General features: G+C 35.9%; 2 protein-coding genes across 35 annotated transcripts in view; both read left to right on the top strand.

Annotated features, from left to right (window-relative positions):
• The window catches only part of ccdc88aa (coiled-coil and HOOK domain protein 88a), a 177407-nt gene that overhangs the window by 30574 nt on the left and 124481 nt on the right, over window positions 1-22352 (top strand). For 2 of the 32 annotated variants that reach the window (XR_015493124.1, XR_015493138.1), the window contains 13 exons: window positions 1008-1160; window positions 1500-1661; window positions 3513-3790; window positions 4282-4425; window positions 7712-7898; window positions 8189-8334; window positions 12084-12176; window positions 12256-12479; window positions 14612-14695; window positions 14863-15024; window positions 17256-17309; window positions 17404-18690; window positions 18764-20030. Coding sequence is in view for 13 of the 32 variants with exons in the window: in XM_087256488.1 (XP_087112614.1) it covers window positions 1008-1160; window positions 1500-1661; window positions 3513-3790; window positions 4282-4425; window positions 7712-7898; window positions 8189-8334; window positions 12084-12176; window positions 12256-12479; window positions 14612-14695; window positions 14863-15024; window positions 17256-17321; window positions 17404-18086 (2382 nt within the window). In the remaining 19 variants the exon portion in view is untranslated. Of the gene's footprint in view, window positions 1-1007; window positions 1161-1499; window positions 1662-3512; window positions 3791-4281; window positions 4426-7711; window positions 7899-8188; window positions 8335-12083; window positions 12177-12255; window positions 12480-14611; window positions 14696-14862; window positions 15025-17255; window positions 17322-17403; window positions 20031-22352 lie in introns of those variants that run through there. The other 30 variants (XR_015493125.1, XR_015493139.1, XM_087256490.1 and 27 more) reach the window with 27 other exon arrangements.
• Window positions 20758-22352, top strand: part of mtif2 (mitochondrial translational initiation factor 2) — a 20127-nt gene continuing 18532 nt past the window's right edge. For 2 of the 3 annotated variants that reach the window (XR_015492790.1, XR_015492789.1), the window contains exons 1-2: window positions 20758-20902; window positions 22159-22309. Coding sequence is in view for 1 of the 3 variants with exons in the window: in NM_001089324.1 (NP_001082793.1) it covers window positions 22169-22309 (141 nt within the window). In the remaining 2 variants the exon portion in view is untranslated. 3 annotated transcript variants of the gene reach the window in all.

Below are 22352 nucleotides of genomic sequence, written 5' to 3'. Positions count from 1 at the left end.
TTTACTAACATATATTAAAACCAATAACAGTAATACATAAATTCTCATTTCACAAAAAAGAAGTAATAATAATAATAAATAAAGAATGAATAAAAAATTTTTAATTAAATAAAATAAATAAATAATTACAATTTTTAATATATAAAATAAATTTATATATTATATATTATATTTGTTTTAAATATTTATCCATTTTGCTAAAATACTTGAATAGGAATGGGATATTATGCTAACATATATTACAACCAATAAAGGTAAAATATAAATTCAATATAAATATAAATATATGGTATACATATAAATATATAATATAAATAATAAATAAATAAACAATAAAGAATTAAAATAAAAAATGTAAAAAAGTGTATTTTCATGCTAAATTTCAGTTTTTCTACAATAAAAAACATTTTTAAAAAAAGAATTAAAATAAAATACATAAATGAGTACATTTTTTAATATATAAACTTTAAATTAAATGATTACATTTTTATAATATATAAAATCAAGGCTATAAATATCTTACCAAAATTGTTATTAAAGTCAGTCTAGTTGGTCAAAAAAATGCATATTTAGAGATTTGTTTGTGCTGATATGATAACTGCATTGTGTTCATTCTCAGAACCTTGACTATGAACAAATATTTTTATGACACATTTTTATTGGTTAGTTAGTAATGTTTTGTTTGATATATGGCTAACATTTCCTAAAGAACAATAAAAGAACATTCCAATAATGTTGCAAAGTCATACATTGTAATGTATATTCACAAAACCAAGAACAAAAATGTATAATATTTGTTAATAATGTACAATTTGAACATAATAACTTTTTTTTAACTTAATGGGAATGTTAGCATAAAATTCTTGGATCTGGGATATAGCTACTCGACAAAAAGGAGTTGACATTTTTTGTTCATAAAATTGCACTTTTCACAGAAATGACTGCAATAATGCACACTGTGTCTCCTAAACATAAGAAAGATATGATGTGTTATTGAACTGTTGAAGGTCAAGCAGAACTATGAGGCGATGCTTCAGAAGGATGAAGAGGAAAAGCCAGGCCAGTGCTCTCCACCAGAGAGGATGTGGCACAGAGAAAGTCAGGAGGCCACTTGGGCATTGCTCAAAGTCAAAGATCGAGTCATTGAAGTGGAGAGAAATGTGAGTCCACCTAACAGATCTTATGGAGAGTTTTCTTTCTTCATACTAAGAGTCTTCATAACTTTAAAATCTGCAAGTTCTGGAATGCTCTTCCACTGAAATTGAGATTTACGGACAATTAAACAGCAACTGAAACCTCATCTATTCACACTTGCTTTTGTTTAATTTCTGCTCTACGTATGTATTTGTATGGTTTTATGGTTTTTATCCTGCAATGTTGTTGTAAAGCACTGTGTGGCCTTTTGCTCTTGAAAGTTGCTAAATAAATAGATATTGCTTACTTAACATATACATTACATTCAAGTTTTATACAAATCTGCCTTGTTTTGTTTTGTTCAGAATGCAACATTGCAGGCTGAAAAACAGGCATTGCAGACTCAACTACAGACTTTACAGACGCAGTCAGATGGGCTGCAGGCACAAATAATTGTGTTACAACAGCAGACAGCGTCATTGCAGGAGAACAACACCGCACTTCAGACACACAATGCACAGCTGCAGGTGAGTTGCTGAACTCACCATTAAAGTATTACCTATTAAAGTATTAAAGTATTACCTTACATGCAATGGTAAGATTTAAAATGTGATAAAAACATATACACATTACTGTTTAACCCTCTATCGCACGCATTATGATAAACCTGTTAAAAAAAATTGACTGTTTTTCTTTTCTTAAAATGGCTTCACTTGAAGTGCTGAAAAAAAAAAAAAAGTTTGGAAAAAATATTTTTTAAGGTACTTTATAAAATTTTGCCATGTGGCAACATCCAACAGTGGATCTACCTTAGAAATTTCAAATGTAAAAATTTCCTTATAATTAAACCTTTTTTTTTTGGCCTTTTTTAGATAGGACACTACTGAGACAGGAAACGAAGTGGGAGAGAGAGAGGGGGTAGGGTAGGGAAATGTGCTCGAGCCGGGATTCAAACTCACAACGCCCTGACGTGCTTTTGCACCATATGTCGATGCGCTAACCACTAGGCTATTGCACTGACAATTAATCATGTTTTTGTTTGAAATAATTATGAGCTTTAATTATCACAGCATTATGAGCTTTAACACAGAACTTATAAATAACACCTTTTACATACTTTACCACAACTCGTATTCCAACAGCTTTCATTTATTCCATTCTTTTTTGCTGAATATTATTGAAAACAATCATAATATTGTATTATCATGTATACAACATACAGTAAATATAAATATTTTCTACAGTAAATATAACAAATAAATAACAAGTCTAGTATATCCAGATGCATCAGAATAATGTAGCTACTAGCTAACAATGTTTGTATTAATTATACTATATACTATACTACGCCTGTCTTATCTGCCTCTGAGCTTATTACCTGAACTGTCTCTATCAAATGTCCAGTCTGCATCATTCTCATCGTCACTAAAACCCATCTCATCCTCACTTTCATCTGCAGGAATTGCCCCAGTTCTGTCCTTTTCTTCTTTAAATTACCATAAAACATGGTGGTGCTCGCTAATACACCGTTCCCTGTGTTGATATCTATTCAAAAGTAGTCTTGCCATTAAAACTAGATTTTATCCAAAATGCAAATGCCATTAAGATACAACTAATCAACATTATATTACTAGCATTCATGTTGTTATTGTTACAACTTAAAAGTTCACAGCTGACCTTGCTAGCTAGCTAACCCATTGCTATATTGCATGTTCCACTATTGCGCAGTGTTGCCATTTAGTAACACATGCATTTGAACGATTTACAAAAAAACTAACTTGATTTAAAAAAAATTTGAGTTGTGATCATGTCATCATACCTTACTGGAGGTGATGTTTCAGATTTTTTTGTGGATCTGACATGAGTTGATCCTTTTTTTTTTTTTTTGACGTTTACATTTGCATTTAGCTACTCACAATAGACGCCAGTGTGTCAGAAATTGCGCTACAGAAAACCACAGCATGTCATGTGACTTAACCAAAGCACATCATTGGTTACTCTAAGGTCTTCTCTTTCCAATAAAAAAAATAAAAAATAAATGTTGGTCTTAAAGAAACAGTGACAGGGAAATGAACATGAGTATCATGTTACCATATGGTTACGTCGTGCAGTAGAGGGTTAATTGTTTGGGGTCTTCATGTTTACAGTCTCATATATTTACTTTTGGCATTTCCTTATTAAAATTCCACTAAAATCTAATATAGTGCTTTGTTTTGTTTTAATATATTTAAAAATGTTAATTATTCCTGCGATGAGTTTGTAGCATCCATTAATTCAATATTCAGTCTATAAGTAGGGGATAATCAATGGATAATTTGTGCGTTCTGAGTTTCCTTGCTAAATAAAAGTATTTTCTTTTTTTTTTGTTTTTAAAAAAGGTTGAGAAGTCCACTGTATTATCCCAGAATTCCTCTCTGGTGGCTCATAATACACAGCTACAGCGGGAACGCCACAGCTCTGAGGCTGAGAGGGAGGGAGCGGTGCGGGAGAGAGAAGATCTGCGCACCGTCAATGAGCTGCTTCTCCGGGACCACGAGAGATTGAGCGTCCTGCATGAGAGGCAGGCAGCAGAATTAGAGGTGCTGTCCCATAGATACTCGACAATGGAGAGCAGCCACCGGACCCTGGAGATTGAGCACAGATCACTGGAGGACAGGTTAGTACACACTGTTAGACATTTTTCAAGTTCCTGGTTAATATGAGTAGATAACATATAATATGGCAACATGGTGGTGCAGTGGTTAGCACTGTTACTTCACCGCAAGAAGATCGCTGGTTCAAGTCCCTGCTAGGCCAGTTGGCATTTCTGTGTGGAGTTTGCATGTTCTCCCTATGTTGGCGTGGGTTTTCTCCGAGTGTTACGGTTTCCCTACAGTCCAAAGATATGCACTATAGGTGAACTGACTAAACTAAATAGTTTATAATGTATGAGTGTGAATGAGAGTGTATGGATGTTTCCCAGTACTGGGTTGCAGCTGGAAGGGCATCCGCTGTGTAAAACATATGCTGGAAAAGTTGGCGGTTCATTCCACTGTGGCCACCCCTGATGAATAAAGGGACTAAGCCGAAAGAAAATGAATTAATGAATGAAAATATAATGCGTTCCTCATCATCAAACTGACATTGTTTTTGTCTGTCTGACTCCAGGTATAACACTCTACTCCAACAGCGCGCTCAGCTGGAGGGCTTGGAGAAAGCTCTCAGAGAAGAGCAGAAGAAGATGCAGAATGAGATATGCACAAATAGGAACGTGACAGCAGAGTGCCAAAGACTCAGAGATGAGAAAGACTGGTCAGTTTGTGTGTCTGTGATCTAATTACTTGTCTATATGTCTGTAATTGTGCTTTCATACTTGTTTTGTGTCTCTGGTGTCCATTAAAGTTCAGAAAACAGCTGTCAGATTATACAGAAATGTTTAATTATACTATTTTAGACACTACTGTTAATTGTGTATTATGGCCATTTGTGAATGTAGTTTCAAAGATCATATGGAGTAATATTTCAATTAGTCTCTCCAGTGTGTGAAATCAAAATGTTAATTTTGTGTTAATTTGCTAGTGCACATTTTTATTCTTTAAGTGAACAATGAATACTTGCAAATTAATCAACTGTAAAAAAACAGTTTCGTTAATCTTTTATCAAAATCTGATGATTTGCTTCTGCGTTTGGAGCGGTGGCCCTTTACTGTTGACATTAGTTTGATGGCCACAATTTTCTTAACCACACCTCTCTTAGTTAGTTTGCCCTGAGGGAATGATGTTCTGAAATAAAACCCATTTTACATGAACAGTAATTCAGACTTACTTCATAAAACAACGTAGGTTTGTTGCAGATTATATGCTTATGCACTTCATTGGCCACAACTATTGGCCACAAACAGCATCAACTTTTGGCCATTCTAGGCTGGTTTCCAGCCATTTCCAGCCTGGTCTTAGCAGGTCAGGCTGGGGATGACCAGCTAAAACTAGCTTAACCAGCCTAGCCAGGACTTTTCCTCCAGGTGCTCCGGTTTCCCCTACAGTCCAAAGACATGTGCTATAGGTGATTTGGGTTGGCTAAATTGTCCATAGTGAATGAGTGCGTATGTGTTACCCAGTAATGGGTTGCAACTGGAAGGGCATCCGCTGCATAAAAACAAATGCTGGATAAGTTGATGGTTCATTCCGCTGTAGCGACCCCAAATTAATAAAGGGACTAAGCCGAAAAGAAAATGAATGAATGAAAACAGAAAAATCCAGTCATTTTTTAAAGTTACACTTATGTTTATACTACCAAGACAACAAGTGACTTTTCATTATCAACTACATCGCTTGTTTTCAGCTCCTTTTACACTTGAATAACTAAACGATTGCTCAGGTCTATTCAACCAACTATATTATCGATGCTGTAAAACTCCATTAACTTGAAAATAGCCAATCTTTTGGCAGAAGTTTTCAGCGGCTGAACAACACCTCCGTACATATAAACCCATTCATCAACAAGAACACAGTCTACATCAGCTTTGCGTGACTAAAATAGTTTTAAAACATACCTGTCTAAAAGAAATACTTCAGCTGTGGTGTCACCCTTCAGATCGTTGTTTTGAACTGCATAGCGGCATTTCCCTCCTGCGTGCAAAAGTAACTCGGATATTAATTTAGGGTTTAGAAAAGTTTTGATTCTGCATTTTTGGCAGAAAACTCTTTCAGAAACAATCTTTCTTTTCATGCATAGACCTTTTTCTTGGAACGCAAAACTACCCATTATGCTTTGCGTGTATGCGCAAGGAGAATGCGAAGAACTTCCGGTCGGCAGCTGATGTGTGTAAACAGTCACATTTGGACAGCTTTGAAACGATAGTTTTAATCTATTTTACCTGCTTTTATCCTCTTTGAACTAATACTGTTGTCCATCAGCACCATCTCCTGGACTGATCATTTAAAGAAATGCGATCTAATAGGATGGAAAACAGCTGCTGTGAGGCGTTTTCCCCTTGTTGTCAGACGGCCTCTTCTGCAGTTTAAATGAAGCCTTGTCAGCGCTAAAGTCAACATTTTCTCTTTATTTCAAATATATAACCAGCCCAAACAAATGTAATTCACCAAAATGTTTGACACACACACACGTAGCCTGTACTGTGCCACTGACACACTGATTTAATAACTGTGACAAAGTGAAAATATAGGATAGTGTCATTTCGAAATGACAGAAAAACACAAACCGTGGTTAAAAACAACACACAAAATAAAACACAAACGGCTCGCGATTAGAATGAACAGCAAATCAGCAGGCAGAGGATCAATAAAAGAATTTTATTGGTAATTTTTGTAAATTTCATACCTGTTAAGTTTCATGCCAGTACTCTGGTTTGCTCTCTCTCTCTCTCTCTCTCTCTCTCTCTCTCTCTCTGTGTGTGTGCGTGTGTGTGTTAAAGAGCCGCTGAGCTAACAGCTGACAGGCCGGGAACGCACACACACACTATTTCTGACGGCAGACACGTGAACTAGGAGAATTATTTCTGACCCGCTTGAACCACATCTGATAGATTATAACGGCTTTAACAGACACATTTCTAAGTTGTGTGTCACAAAAACACTCTGCTATCCATTAAAAACATTATTGAAACCCATTTTTGTAGTGCAAATTACCAGTTGTACACACTGTAAACAGAAGTTTTTAGCATTCTACCGGAAGACGCTGGTCGCTATGGCGCCCTCCATGCAGCAGCCATGAAAAAGGTCTATACAAGGCCACGTTGGTCTTTCAGATAGAAGTTCAGGTTGATGCAGAATTTGCCGCCTGATGTCTCTCTTTCAGCTGTAGGTGGCCATGCTTCGCCTGTGCATGTGAGTGTCGTATCTGTTTGCTTAAAGAGGCTGGGACAAGTTTGAGATACCTGTCATAATTGAGTTATTTTTCGGTCTTACAATATTTGATTGGATGAACATTTTTTTGTTTTATGCCTTATCCAGAATATTAAAATACATATGAAAACATTTAGATCATTTACTTTAATCAATACTATTGGAATGTGAAGAGACTTTCCATCAACACAACAACAAATGTTTCTGAAGACAATCACCTACTGCACTGTTAAGTGCTGAGGAAGTCTCTGGAGTAGACCAATCAGAAACTGGACCATCTGACCAATTAGATTGAAGTAGGCTCTTGAAAAGGAGTGGTTTATAAAGAAGAGATCATGGAACATACTGTTTCAGAAACTGTGGGAAAGATGCTGCAGGGTGTAATATTAAAAAAGCTCAATAGCTGTGTTTTGATCTTGGCTGGATGTAAACTTAATGTTGAAAAGAGATAGTTCACTCAAAGTTTGTAATTCATGTGGACAAATAGTAGCAGTAAAGGAGTTTCTTCTGTTGAAATTAAAAGAATAAATGTTGAAGAATGCTTGTTGCTGGGACCCCTCAAACAAATATAATAGGGAAAGAAATAGTATTGAAGTTAATGTGTCCCAGCAACCAGCATTTTTCAAAATGTCTTCTTTTGCGTCATCATTAACAATCCAGTCTCCACAATACTCCTCCAGTCCTACTCTTTTCTGATTATTTGCACCAAATGCTGTGCTTTGTCTTTTACCCAGGCTGAATCAGACCTACCAGAAGCTGTTGGTGGAGAACGAGGGACTTCAACTCGAACACAAGAGCATGAAGAGCCAGCTGAACTCCATCCAACTGGAGCAGACACAGCTGGAATCAGAGCTGTCCAAACTCAAAGATCTCAACCAGCAGCTGGAGATCTCCATCATCAAACTGACCAACCAGTGTGAGGTGCGTCATAGTAGTTTAAGCTGTTGTTCAGCCGCAACATTGCAGAAATAGAAACTGTTTGAAATTGAAATTTTGCATGTCTCTGTTGTGGATGGTTAGCACAAAAACTTTTTTTTAACATTGAAAAGATGTGATTTGAGCACTGTGTAATACAATTTGTCATTGTCTGAGCTGGTTAGTGATGGCAGCAACTGGAAAGGTTGTGACATCAATTTAATTTTATTTCCTAAACAAAGCTACTGATTAAGTAAATCCACGATGAATCACCTCGTTTTTATGCATTTGCTCAGTTGCTGTCCCAGCTGAAAGGGAATGTAGAGGAGGAGAACCGCCACTTGCTGGACCAGATCCAGAGCTTGATGCTGCAGAATCGAACCCTGCTGGATCAGACAATGGAGAGCAAGGACCTGTTTCATGTGGAGCAGCGACAATATATGTGAGAGACAACTGCTCTGCAGGACTGTTAAGATAAATAATGACTGAAGTTACTAATGCATAGTTAGAATAACCCAATGTTTGTGCATTCAGTTAATAGTTTTTAAATTAATCTATCAGGTGGTTCAAGCCACTTTAATGATGCTTATGTCTTTATAAGCATGTAATTTTGTCATTCCCTCATCCGAAAAAACCATAAACAAAACTATACAAGGACAAAAAATATAACCCAGAAGACAGTAAATATGGGCTGACTTTCAGATAAACATGGATTATGTTGACCACTATTTGTTTTGTGCAGTGAATTAGCAAGTTCATGAACTCTTTAAAATTCAAGAGGCCTTTAGAGTCCAAAATATGTTCTGTGTTAATGGTCTGTAGTTGATATAGTTCAGTATTTTATTAAGGATGTTTTTTTTGATAAACTAGAATATTTAGGTGTCAAATTTACGAAAAAAAAATAATAAAACCTAATTAAAACCTGTTAACTTTTTCCTAGTACTGGGTTGTGGCTGAAAGGGCATTGTAAAACATATGCTGGAATAGTTGGCAGTTCATTCCGCTGTGGTGACCCTTGATAAATAAGTGACTAAGCTGAATAAAAATTAATCCAGGAACCTGTGAAACTATGCCTTAAGATGATTGGTTCTTAAATAGGGCAATGGGGTCCACTTGGAGTCTTGTTTTAGACTTAAAATTAGATTAACATATGCTAAAACTGAGATACTTCTTTTTAAATCAATCCCTCTACTACTGTTTTTGCAGTTATTAATATAGGTAATCAAAACCGGATGTACTAAAATAACTAAAACTAGAATAAAAATGTATGAAATTTATATAGACATATACAAAATAATCATAAGAAATGGCATGATCACAGTATAAAATTACGAGCAACTTTAACAACAGAAAGAATTGAAAATGTTGATCAAATAGAAATAAACATACCCGCGCCCCACACACACACCGCACCTGCTTGATGCTGACGCACTGCTCTGCTCCCGGTGTAAGTCTCGGTTGTAAACATGCATGCCGAAAAAATAGTGGCGCCGATCATGCGTTATAAAACCGGCGTAACAATCTGTTATGTGGAGGTGTCGGTGAGTTTTGCAAGTCGACAAAACAAAGTTTAAATAATATGATGGCGATCTGATGATGATCTTATTTAGACTTAACATGGCTCATCATAGTTTTTTTTTTTTTTGTATGAAGCAAAAAGGAGGGATGATAATTGAGTGAGGTTAGACTTAATAAACCTAATTCTTGGCCATGAGTCGGGTCTAGGACAACACACAACTGACAATTCTATAAAACATATACTTAGTTTTTGTATTCTATTGAATTGTCTATAAAATTTCATTTGAGTAAAATTAATATTCATGCAAAAGAGTTCTTAAATTATCTTTGCATCACAGTTGTGTCTTTCGATTGTTTTCCAGTTACATTTAGTATCAATTACTGTTATTTATTTATAATTATATATATTTTTTTCTTTTTCTTTTTTTTTTTTTGGAGGGGAACTGTGTCCCAATAGAGCTTTATGCCTAGCAACACCACTGCATTGTGAGATCTTTAGTTTTTATTACTAAAACTTGAATGCAAAATTTATAAAAACAATATAGGCAAATGCAAAAAAAATAACAAAAAATAACAAAACCACAAATTAAATTACTAAAAAGTTTAACAATAATAATAATGATTCAAAATATTGATCAAATACTTAGAATGGGATATGCATTTTACAAAGTATCACTGGTTTATCTTTTACTTGGTCAAGGTAAAACAGTGTATTTTGAGATTTGAAGTATTTGCTAAAAACATTCACTAGGGCACAAACCACTGTACAATTCATTAGTGTTTATGTATTGTTGTAGACATTGTTGAACAAAATGAGTCAAACGGTTGAGATCTGCTGCTTTATAGCATATTAAGATGCTCTTTGTATGTAAGTTCACTCAAAAAATAATTTTGGTGCTCATTCAAATGACTCCGTTGAAAAAAAAAACATAAGCTCATTCTGAAAACGTATCCTATGTACATTTCTGGGGATCATTAATTATGTAGCCAAAAGTGCGTATGGCTGTATGTTGTCTTTAAAACGAACGCTGTAGGGAGGATATTAAGTCAATGCAATGGCGCGAATAGACATCCTGTGACGCGATACACACGAATGAAGTTGAGCGTTTTGCGCAATTGATGCGCTTAACGTGCATTTCACACGAATTGCTCGTGTTGGAAAATCTGAACTTCAGCAGACTTTTGCGCCGCATTAACCAATCAGGAGTTTTCACTTATAGGGGCATGCTTATGACATAGCACTAGTTGTTGATATCCCAGTGGGAAATCCTCCTGCCCATACCGGACAACAGTTCATCAAACTGGGCTTGGCTCAGTCAGAAGCAACGCTGAAAACTTCCATCATCCAGGTATAGTTTCTGGAATAGTTTATGAACTCACAGAGCTGGGTGCACCTCAGAAAGGATCTAGTGGACTCAGACACAGCTCAAAACGAAACAACGCTCTTTATCAGCCATAATAAAGCACATATACAAATTTATTCTCTCAATACAATCCATGTTAGCCATTTAGCAACGAAGCTAGAGTCACCAGGCAGACAGAAGCCCCACACATGATACAAATCCAAGTCTGTTGCTCAGTGAATTTGATGCGCGAATGAAGCAGATTAGATGCGAGTAAACTCAAAATGTTCAAATATCTATTTGTGCGTGAATAGCACGGTTTATCCATGCGTTGACCACGACGACAGGGTTCGAGTCCGGCGAAGAACGGTTTCAGAACGCAGGTAAGACAAAAACAAAAGCCAAAAATAAAAATTAACAAGTAAATAGGGTGAGAATGTGGTAAAATCTGAAAATGGAAAAATCAGGCTGCTTAGAGGGCTTTTCTTTTTCTGGATTGCTTTTAAAAACACTGTCATTTGGGTTTAGGGAAGGAGGAGGGTGGGTCAGTCGATCGGTCTGTCAATCAGTCGACAGCAGCCTCTGGTGGATGTACACGAGAACAGCAGGCACGAATGGCACTCGCAAGAGAAATTTGGGATCTCAAAAAGTGTATACAGCGACCTCTGGTGGATTTGCGAAAAACTAAAATTGCAAAAAAACTTAGCTCCTTGGACGTATTAGGCGCAGTCCAGAAATGTAAATAGGGGTACATTTTCAGAATGAGCTTGGGCTGGATAAACAACTATTCCTAATGTTTTTGGGACAGTGGTTTTTAATGGTTTTTACTGGTTTTTACAAATTTTAGTGGATTGAACATAATACAATAATTCATTCATTCATTCATTCATTCATTCATTCATTTTTGTCGGCTTAGTCCCTCCATTAATCAGGGGTCGCCACAGCAGAATGAACTGCTAACTCATCCAGCAAGTTTTCATGCAGCGGATGCCCTTCCAGCCACAACCCATCTCTGGGAACATAATACACTTAAGTTATCTTAATTGATTTGTGTTAAGACAACATGAAGGAATTATGTGAAACCCAACATTTTTCACACTGTTCTACACTTTAAAAAATGCTGGGTTCCACACAATTGATTATATTGAGACAACAAGTAGTTAACTTTTTTTGTTAGAAGTTAACAAATTTAAGTGGATTGAACATAAAACAATTAAGTTGTCCCAACAAAATCTCAAGAATTGTGTTGTTTCCGCTTATTTTAAATAAATAGTTTGAACAAGCAACCAACAATTTATTTTAAGTGTACACTGAACTGCAATTTTGACAGAGACAAGCTGAATGAGCTCAGAAGGCAGAAGGAGAAACTGGAGGAGAAAATCATGGACCAGTACAAGTTCTATGACCCGTCACCTCCACGCAGGTACAGTCTCCTTAAATGATCTTAACACAATAAAAAAATCAATGTTCCTGGATTTATCATGCAAACACTCTCCAAACAGACGGGGGAACTGGATAACACTGAAGATGAGGAAGCTGATGAAGACCAAGTCTCGTGATCAAGAACATGTCCGTTCGTCCTCTCCTCAGCTTGGCTCCGAGTCATGTGAGGGTCTGGATGACCTGCGCTGTCACGACAACGGTTCCTTCATGGGTTCGCAGGGCTCGGAGGAATCTGCTTCCAACTCCCTCAATGGTGACACCCTTTCCCCAAAGAGGAGCAGCAGTGAGTATCTCCTCAGTTACTTGCAACCTTCAGAGTCCCACCGTTCCAGACAGGAACGTCCAGAAACAAGCCACTCAGACCACAGACCCTTCCTCCCAACATCCCAAAGTCAAAAGTGGGAGAGCAGAATATTTTGCAGCCGTCAGCTCTCGTGGATCAAAAAAGCCAAGTATAGATACACCAAATCTCCTTTTCTCTTTAGAAAGCTCCTCAAATTACGTTCTCCAAAAGCAAGGCTGTTTCAGCACGTAGAACTTCAAGAGGAGTCAAATGACTCCTAATAAACATTCATATCACTGTTTGACGCATGTTTCCTGATTCATGTCAAGTCTGTGGGTCTATCATTTACTTTCGTCCTCTGTTCTTCTTCATAATGTTCAACACAAATATTGGATGTTTTAAAGAGGTCATATCACAAGGAAATAGCTCTAGATAAAAACTTTTTACCTACATTTAAAGAATTCAGGGGCGACACGGTGGCTCAGTGGTTAGCACTGTCGCCTCACAGCAAGAAGGTTGCTGGTTTGAGTCTCGGCTAGACCAGTTGGTATGTCCGTGTGAAGTTTGCATGTTCTCCTCGTGATTGTGTGGGTTTCCTCTGAGTGCTCCGGTTTCCCCCACAGTCCAAAGACATGGGGTATAGGTGAATTGAATAAACTATATTGGCCATGGTGTATGTGTGTGAATGAGTGTGTATTGTTTCCCAGTACAGGGTTGCAGCTAAAATGGCATCCGCTGTGTAAAACATATGCTGGACAATTGGCGGTTCATTCTGCTGTGTCGACCCCTGATGAATAAAGGGACTAAGCCAGGGTACCCGCGGTACAATATTGTGTTTTAGGTCTTGAATCATTTTAAACAGGTCTTAATTTTGCAACAGTATGTTCATGCAATCAGCAACCCAATTAGGCTGACACGCATCCAATCACTAACATTCCATCTGAATAAAAGTTTTACTGAAGGTTTATTTATTAACTCTATTTATCAATATGAATTAATTATCTTCCTTACAATAGCACTTGTTTCAATAGGTTTTTTTTAACTGGGCTATTGAAAAATCCTTAACATTTAGCCTTGTGTAAGAGTAAAATTTAATCCATAATGGTCTAAAAATAGTCTTAAAAAGTCATAAATGTGACTTGATGAAACCTGTAGAACCCCTGATTAAAGTAGGATCCCATGCAAATAAAATAAAAATAAAAAATGGCTTGACATTACAGTGAGGTTGGAAAAAATGTCAATATAAAAATATATAAATTGGTTTCCACATTTTTGAAAAACATGAATGTAGCTTATACTTGGTCAGGGTAAAAAGGTTGTGAGATTTACAATTTTTGCAAACAAATCACAAAGGTACAAACTACTGGAAAATACATGAATGTTTATGTTTTGCTGTAGACACTGTTGAACAAAACGAGTCAAAAACCTTTTACTTAATTTTTTTTTTTGAATTTATAACTGAAATATTAAAGTAGTAGATTACCTATATATTAAAATTATGTTTCAAAACAGATTTTTGTTTAAGATAAAAATTGTAATAAAAAGACATGATGACCTGTTTCAAACAAGTCGTAAAATAAAAAAAACCTTAAGCCTTAACATTACAGTGAGTTTAAAAAACTGTCTGTATACGTCTAAAAGTTTAACATTTTATTATTCAGAATATTTAATTAAATAATTATAATGGCGTATATGAATCATACTAAGTTTCACTGGTTTCCACATTCTTGAAAAACTTGAGTATAGCTTTTACTTGGTCAAGGTAAAAAAAAAAATTAAAAAAAAAGGTTATTGTAAGATTTACAATTTTTTATTTAAAATATTTGCAAAAAAAATCACAAACTATTAAAATTACGTTATAAAACAGCTTTACATATACAATATTTTGAGATCAAAAAATGAAAATACAATAAATAACACCTTACATGACCTGTTTAAAACAAGTCATAAAATAAAAAACGACAAATAAAATGCCTTAACATTACAGTGCGGTTGAAAAAAAAATTCTGTCTATGTTTGTTGTTGTGAATTGTCATGTTTTTTCTTTCCTTCCTCTGAAAACGTTCACAAACTTTCTCACTGTCATGTTTTCCTCCCTCGTCTCCTTCATGTCTTCCATTGTGGTGATCAAGTCTGCGCCCTGAAAATGTTTCACGTTAAGCGTAACAAACCGAAGGATAAAGACAAAGTCAAGTCTCTCTTCCGCCGATCTCTGTGTAAGAGCATTTAATTTAGTAAATCAGCATATTTTATTCTTCACAAAAAGAGAAAGCGATCATGCAAGATAAATGCTTCAACTCCCTTAAGACGATTGCTGCCTCGCATTTTAGCCGCATAAACCTCATCTCTTGTCATCTTCATCTCTTGTCATGTTCCATCTCAGCGATGAATGACCTGCTGCTGTCAGAGGGATGTTTGGATGGAGACTCCAGGCAGCAGGAGGATCAGCCAGAAGAGCCAACCAATGCCATTTCAAAAAAACACCATACATCAGCATTTCATCATTACTCTTCCATTGACATTCGTACATCAATTGGTAATCAAGGTACTATTTATGAAAACATTACTGTATATTCCACAAAAGTAGTAAATGCATTTAAAAACAAGATACAGTTAAAGTCTGAACTATCAGCCCTCCTGAATTATTAGCCCCTCTGAATATTTTTTTCCCAGGTTTTGTTTAACAGAGATTTTTTTAACACATTTCTAAACATAATAGTTTAATAACTCATTTTATTAAATGGCTTTACTAGGTAATTAGGTTAACTAGACGAGTAGGCAAGTCATTGTAAAACCGGGGTTTGTTCCAATGCTGTCTCGCGGCAATTCGTAATTTTTTATTCTTAATTTTTCTCATTTGTACAATTTAGTGTGATTTGCTCATCCCTCCATAATGGTTGGGTTCAGGGGTGGGGTTTTGGTTTGGTGCCACGCCTCCTTTAAAAATATATATATTTTCGTATGACTGAACTCGTATGAATTCGTACAAATCAGCCACTAAACTGACAAAACGTAAAATTGTAACATTTCCTCATGAGATCAGGCTGTTTGTTTTGTAGTCAATCAGAAAAAAATAGCTTATGGGGGGTATTAATATTGACCTTAAAATGTTTTAAATATTTTAAATTTATTGACTTTAAAATGGTTTTTTTTATTATTAAAATCTGCTTTTATTCCAGCCAAAATTAAACAAATAAGTATTTTTCCAGAAGAGAAAAAAAAATATTATCTGAAATACTGTGAAAAATTTCCTTCCTTTGTTAAACATCATTTGAGAAATATTTGAAAAAGAATAAAGGGCTAATAGTAATTTTGACTTCAACTGTAGCAGATTTTTAATAAATGCTTAAAAACACTTTATCTACTGAATAGAAACATCTTGGCACCCCATAAACCACCACAGCAAAACAACTTGAACATTTAAGCTCCTAAAAGCAATACTCTGACAACCATCCATATCCTAGAAAACACATTTTGCAACTGTATAGCAATGCTCTAGCAAGCGACCACCAAAAGGCCATGGCATTAACAACATGCTCCCCCTTCTTTAGAACCTTTAAAGGGACAGTTCACCCAAACATTCAAATTTACTCACTATTTACTCATCCTCAAGTGTTTCTAAACCTCTACGAGTATTATTCTTCTAGATCTCAAAGATATTGTGAAGAAAGTTGAAAACCTGTAACCATTGACATCCATAGTAGGAAAAACAAATACTTCGGAAGTCAATGGTTACAGGTTTCTGTCTTTCTTTAAATGATCTTCTTTTGAGTTTAAAAGTAGAAAGAAACTTATAAAGGTTTAAAACAAGTAAAAGGTGAGTAAATTATGACAGAATTTTTTGTTGAACAATCCCTTTAATCAACTTCATAGGAATAATTTAAAAATACAGAAAAAAATTTAAAATTCACTTGGAAACCTTCTGAAATTGCATAGAAAAACAACATGGAACTTCATAGAAACGTATTACAGAAACACTTACTATACAACAACATAGCATCTGTATAGAAATGCCCTGGCAATCACTGAAACACTCAACATCCTAAAATCCATTCACCTTACCAAATGCATTGCGACATTCCGGCATATGTAATGTGGCTGCAACTTTTGCATGGCAAGCACCATTTCACTGCTCTGGTGCTTCGTGGCTTTACAATTGAATTGATTAAAGTCTTACATGTAACTTTTCAACATAAATACACCTGTCTTAAAGGGATAGTTCAAAAATGTTAAATTCCGTCATCATTTACTCAACCTTGTCTTTTCCAAATCAGTTGGGGGTTTTTTTGTTCCGAATGTTAAACAAAACAACATTCTTTTTTTATATATATTTATATATTGTGTTCAACAGGACAAAAAAAACCCCAACCTAGTTTACTTTGGAACAAGTCAAGTGTGAGAAAACTAATTTCTGAATTTTTTCATTTTTGGGTGAACTATCCCTTTAAAGTTACAACTAGATCACAGTCCATGTTCCGGAAAAGGGGTGCCCAAACTTATTCATGCAAGACTAGTTTTCTGGAGATTTAACTTCGGTCCTGTTTAAACAGGTCTTGCTCCCTTGATCTAGAGACATGGATCCTACATGTGAGGGAACACACCGTGCTGCACATTTTGTTTGTTATTCTTTAAAACAGCTTATTAGCAGTGAGCTCCGTGAACTGAACCATGTGTTTCAGATAAAAGAAACATATGTGTGCAGAGCATTAGATCCCTAGGATTGAAGTTTAGGGCCATTGGTCTTGAGTACCTAACAATGCACATTTGTCCCTTCAGGTAAAGAAACGATTCCATCAGGTCTTACAAATGGCACCGAAGGCCAAGATCATGGTAGAAACCAATGTAAGAACCATAGCAAATCAATAACAACTCATAGGTTGCATGAGCTTGTTGAATTTTCAACACCCTGTAATTTACATTTTAGCAGGCACGAATGGCAAATCGAGCCGTGCCCCCAGCGCAAGCAGTGGTGAGTTCAGTGTGAGCCTGGAGAACGAGGCCTGGTCCAGTGATAGCAGCCCCCATCCAGATCCATTCTCCTCCAACCGTCAACGATTCAACGATTCTCCTTCGTCCTCCCGCCCCAACCATGAGGAGCTCAGGCAGGGTTATTGCTCCTCAGGGAGCGGGGTAGGGCGTACAAGCAGTGGAAGATCTGCCGGAGACCGCTCAACCCCAAAGCTGGACAAAGCAAACATCGGACTGTATAAAACTCAGAGCGTTCAAAGTACAGAGTCTGATTCCAAACCTGCCCTCGATGCTCATGGGAAGTCCTCCTCGGTGTCAGGATGTTTGAATTGCTTTGCCACTCCGATGCGAAGCCCCAAAACAGGCCAGGCTCTGTCTACTCTTCCTCGAGCCAGCTGCGTCATCTCCACGTCCGAAGGCAACAGTCGGCGTGCCAGTGTCCTCAGCACTGTGTCTGGGAAGTCAGTGGGATCGGTTTCAAGTAAGAACTGCAAAGAACATCAACCTGAGCCCAGCGAGGAGGCTCCAAAAGAAAGCCCTGTTTTGGAAGAAGAAGACCACAAACCTGACAAAATCTTTGATTCGGCGTTTACTATAGATTCTGTTTTCACAAACACAATTTTCAGTGAGTCAAGTTAAAGTCCGCGTGAGCCTGAAGTTGTTGAGATTTCTATTTCAGTATGTTGATGTAGTTGTAGCTGAAACTGAATATTGAGTAGGGGCGAGGCTTTCGTTTGTCCGTCATTCCCTTTTAGCAAACTAACGGTAAGAGCGGAATGGTCAACTGGGAAGGACCACCACTTCAAACGAAGAAGCAGATGGTCAGACTTTGATTGATAATTACCAAAACAAACATTATTTTTCAGTGGATTCAGTTGCACGGAACAATTGTTCACTCTAAGAACAACAACGTGAGCTAGCAAAGGAAGCACTGAACATTTTGATTTTACACAGACTTAGGATATCAAATGAACCATTTGACCTTCTGATTTAGCGACAAAGTGACAAGTTATTTTCCATCAATGTGAAAGACCTTTCAATATATTAGTCACTACATATATAACTCTGATCCTGGAGAGCCACTTACTTACCTTTTCTATCACTTTTCATTTCTGGAAAATACTATGTTGGGATTTGTCCAACATAGGCTCATTGTGTATACATACCCCTGTCTACATTTCTGGAGAGCGCGAATTATGTAGCCAGAGGTATGTCTGTCTGCATTTCGTCTTTAAAATGAAGCGTCAGCTTTTCTTTTTCTAGATTGCTTTTGAAAACACTATCGGTTGGGTTTAGGGAAGGGGTTAGTCAGTCAGTCAGTTGACAGCAAGCTGGCCTGATCGGCTGAAGTGTATATTGCGCCCTCTGTATATTGAGAAGAGCAACAACAACAGCAGCAAAAACAACAACTGAGAGCAGACGTACCTCTGGTTACGTATTCCGCTTTCCCCAGAAATGTTGACCTAGGTTCGTATCCGCATTGAGCCTGGGTTGGATTTGGCTAAGATCATTACATTTTGGTTTATTTACACTCCTAGGGATTTTCTGGAACACACACACACATTCCTTATAACATTTGTCCTTTTGTTCGCAAAGAGCAGGTTTCAGGACTGATCACGGCAATGTTACCAGGCCCTTATTTTAATATCAATCCCTGGATGTGTTTGTGTTCACACAGAAGCCTCTCTATCAATTTTATGGGATCAACGGTCTTTCAAAATCCACATTAATATGATTATATTCTGACCATGTGAAAGTCAACAATGCACTTTGATTATGCCATCTCTGAGTTTAATTTGGGCATAATCGGTCGGGAAGCTATGAAAAAGACATCACTGAACAATGCTCAACTATGGTCCTGGCATTTCTTGGTTTTGTTTTGAGTTTATGTTTCTTTTTCCCTTTTCAATCCTTATTCGGTTCTTAATCTTTTTTTTAATATGTTTTGTAATGTTTTAATTACTTTATCTGGCAAAATACTTGCATGAACATAAGCCTAGTGTCCCTCTGTGCATGTATCAACACTATCTCGTGGCAATCCGTAACGTTTTGATTTAGTGGCTAATTCGTATAAAATCATGAGATCTCATTCGTACAATTTAGTGCGATTTGCTCATCTCTCAATGACAGTTGGGTTTAGGGGCGGGGTTTGTGCCACGCCTTCTTTTAAAATTCGTACCCAATTTTTGTATGACTGAATTTGCACGCATTCACCACTAAACTGACAAAATGTAAAGTAGTTACCGTTACATTTCCTCATGAGATCAGGCTGAAACTTCTGTGGTTTAATTTGTTCTATACTGTATATTACAGTCATTTCCTCTTTTGCAGAATAGCGTGTTGTCTATTGGTTGTTTTAGCTAAAAAATGCTCATCGTATTTGTTTAAACCAGTCAATATCTCAGTCTTTGTGTCTTGCCTTTTATTTGATCAACTTTCCTTTTAACTTAAGAGAACCTGCTTATGTTGTTCTGGTTTTTGCTTGAGTTTCATATATTTGTACGCTGAAGTGGATTGAAATATAAATTATGAAAACTGAACTGTATGTCTTTGATGAAATAATAAAAACAAGTTTGTGTACAGCATCTATCTATCTATATCTATCTATCTATCTATCTATCTATCTATCTATCTATCTATCTATCTATCTATCTCTGTCTATCTATCTATCTATCTATCTATCTATCTATCTATCTATCTATCTATCTATCTATCTATCTATCTATATATCTATCTATCTATCTATCTATCTATCTATCTATCTCTGTCTATCTATCTATCTATCTATCTATCTATCTATCTATCTATCTATCTATCTATCTATCTATCTATCTATCTCTGTCTATCTATCTATCTATCTATCTATCTATCTATCTATCTATCTATCTATCTATCTATCTATCTATTTATCTTTTTTAATATTTAATAAAAATTTTCAATACATTGACTTTATGAAAACACATAAATGACAAACAGCAAACGTGTGTTTTGAGTAAACCTTGAGAATCACATAGTTTAATCCATACATATTATTGTTTTAATTTTTTTTTTCTTACAATTTCTCAACAATAAAGACGATCATATCCTAATGAGTTTCACCAACTAGAAGCTTATATGAAATCATAATATAAATACAAAAAAAATGTTTAGGAAACAAGAAAAAAAAAGTCACCAGTGTTATTTTTTATTTCAAAATCATAGCCGAAGTATGTAAATAAGATCCACCATGTTCAAAATGTATTTTAATGAATTTTGTAGCTATGTCGCCATCGCGTGTTTGTGTTTTGAACCGCAGCTCGCGCAGTACATTGTGGGATATACTGTCATGGCGGCGCCCTTGCAGCAGAAATGACGTCTGACTTCAGATTTTATTTGCTTAAGTTATTTTTCTCACCTGTGCTGTCAGAGTGGCTGGACCGAATAAATTCTTCGAGCACTGAATCTTCTCGTTTTTAGTAAGTAGAAAACATAACATGCTGGTTTATAATGCTGCTGTTAGTCTGCCTTGAGCGACTGCAAGATAGTATCAGCTTACAAAAGAACATAAAAATACAAATGTGACCTGGCATTGCCATGATTTATGATGTAAACATTTATAATGGTAGTACCATTTAATTTAAACAAATACGGTTGCTATAACCACGTATTTTCCTTATATGCGAGGTTAAAACCATGGTAAATGCAAATACGATGACATGATTAACCATTCAGTACCATTGTAATAATTAAACTAAAATGAATTAGCATTTGAAACAATAATTGTTTAACGGCACCTCAGTACAAAGATAGAGGTAAAGTTGGTTTTATATTTGGATATTCAGACATTCTCATTAATAATATAATTTCATATAAAATATTTTTTGCAAATTCTAAATAGTAAAATCATTAGCAGCAAATGACTGATAAAGTACAACATTGTTCACAGTCAAATAAACAGTGTTAATCTTGTTTAAAGTCATACTTGCATGCTAATTCCAATTGAATATTCAAAGTAATATGGTAAACAGACTGCAAAATGAACGAATGTGCGAATATAAAACCAACTTTACCTCTATAGTACAAAGAGATTAACATACGTCTGTAGCATTAGCATATAATAATTCTATAATTTCTTCATGTAACATGTAACTTCTATCATGTAACAGCAATAGTAAATAAATGTGTAGATATTTTACCGACCTTAAATAAAGGGATTAAATGTAAAATCTGTCATCGTTTACTCAATCTCAAGGAATTTTTATTTACTTTTTATTCATTGTCTTTTTTTTTTTTTTGCTGTTGAATACAAAGAAAGATTTTCTGAAGAATGCTGAAGGCCATTGACTTCTAAAATTTGGAAAAGCACAATAAGAAAGTCAGTGGCTACTGGGTTTCAGCATTTTTTTTTAAATATCTACTTTTGTGTTTAACAGGAAAACGAAACTTGAACAAGTGTAGATATAAAAATGACAGAATATTCATATTAGACTCAGACTCACTTTGTTATCCCGTTTAGGGAAATTAAAATTGCAGCAAGGTGCCATAAGTAATAAGTTCAATGTACACATTAATAAAATATTACCAAACAACATACCATACATCATCATGTAGGAGCATCTCCCTCTCCCCTGGACTTATTTAATGACCTTATAGCCTCCGTTATAGAGGAATTTCTGGTTCTATGTGAGCTAGAGAACTGTTCCTTTATTTATTTACCTTTTTTTTTTTTTAGATAATCTGCAATGAAGCGCATGGCAACCTTAATTGGAAGGACGTCATTGTCATGTTGGCATCATGGGGGTCCACAATTGTCCCCTGTTTCTGCTTGGACCAATAAACCTCCATACACCTGCTCACAGATCCGACATCTTGCTTCAAAACAGGTTCGAATTATATATCAATGAATGCCTATGCGCAGAGTCCAAA

This window comes from Danio rerio, chromosome 6 (assembly GCF_052040795.2).
Source record: "Danio rerio strain M-AB ecotype USA chromosome 6, GRCz13ab, whole genome shotgun sequence".
In the NCBI taxonomy this organism is placed as follows: Eukaryota; Metazoa; Chordata; class Actinopteri; order Cypriniformes; family Danionidae; genus Danio; species Danio rerio.
This window is presented reverse-complemented; position numbering and strand designations above follow the sequence as displayed.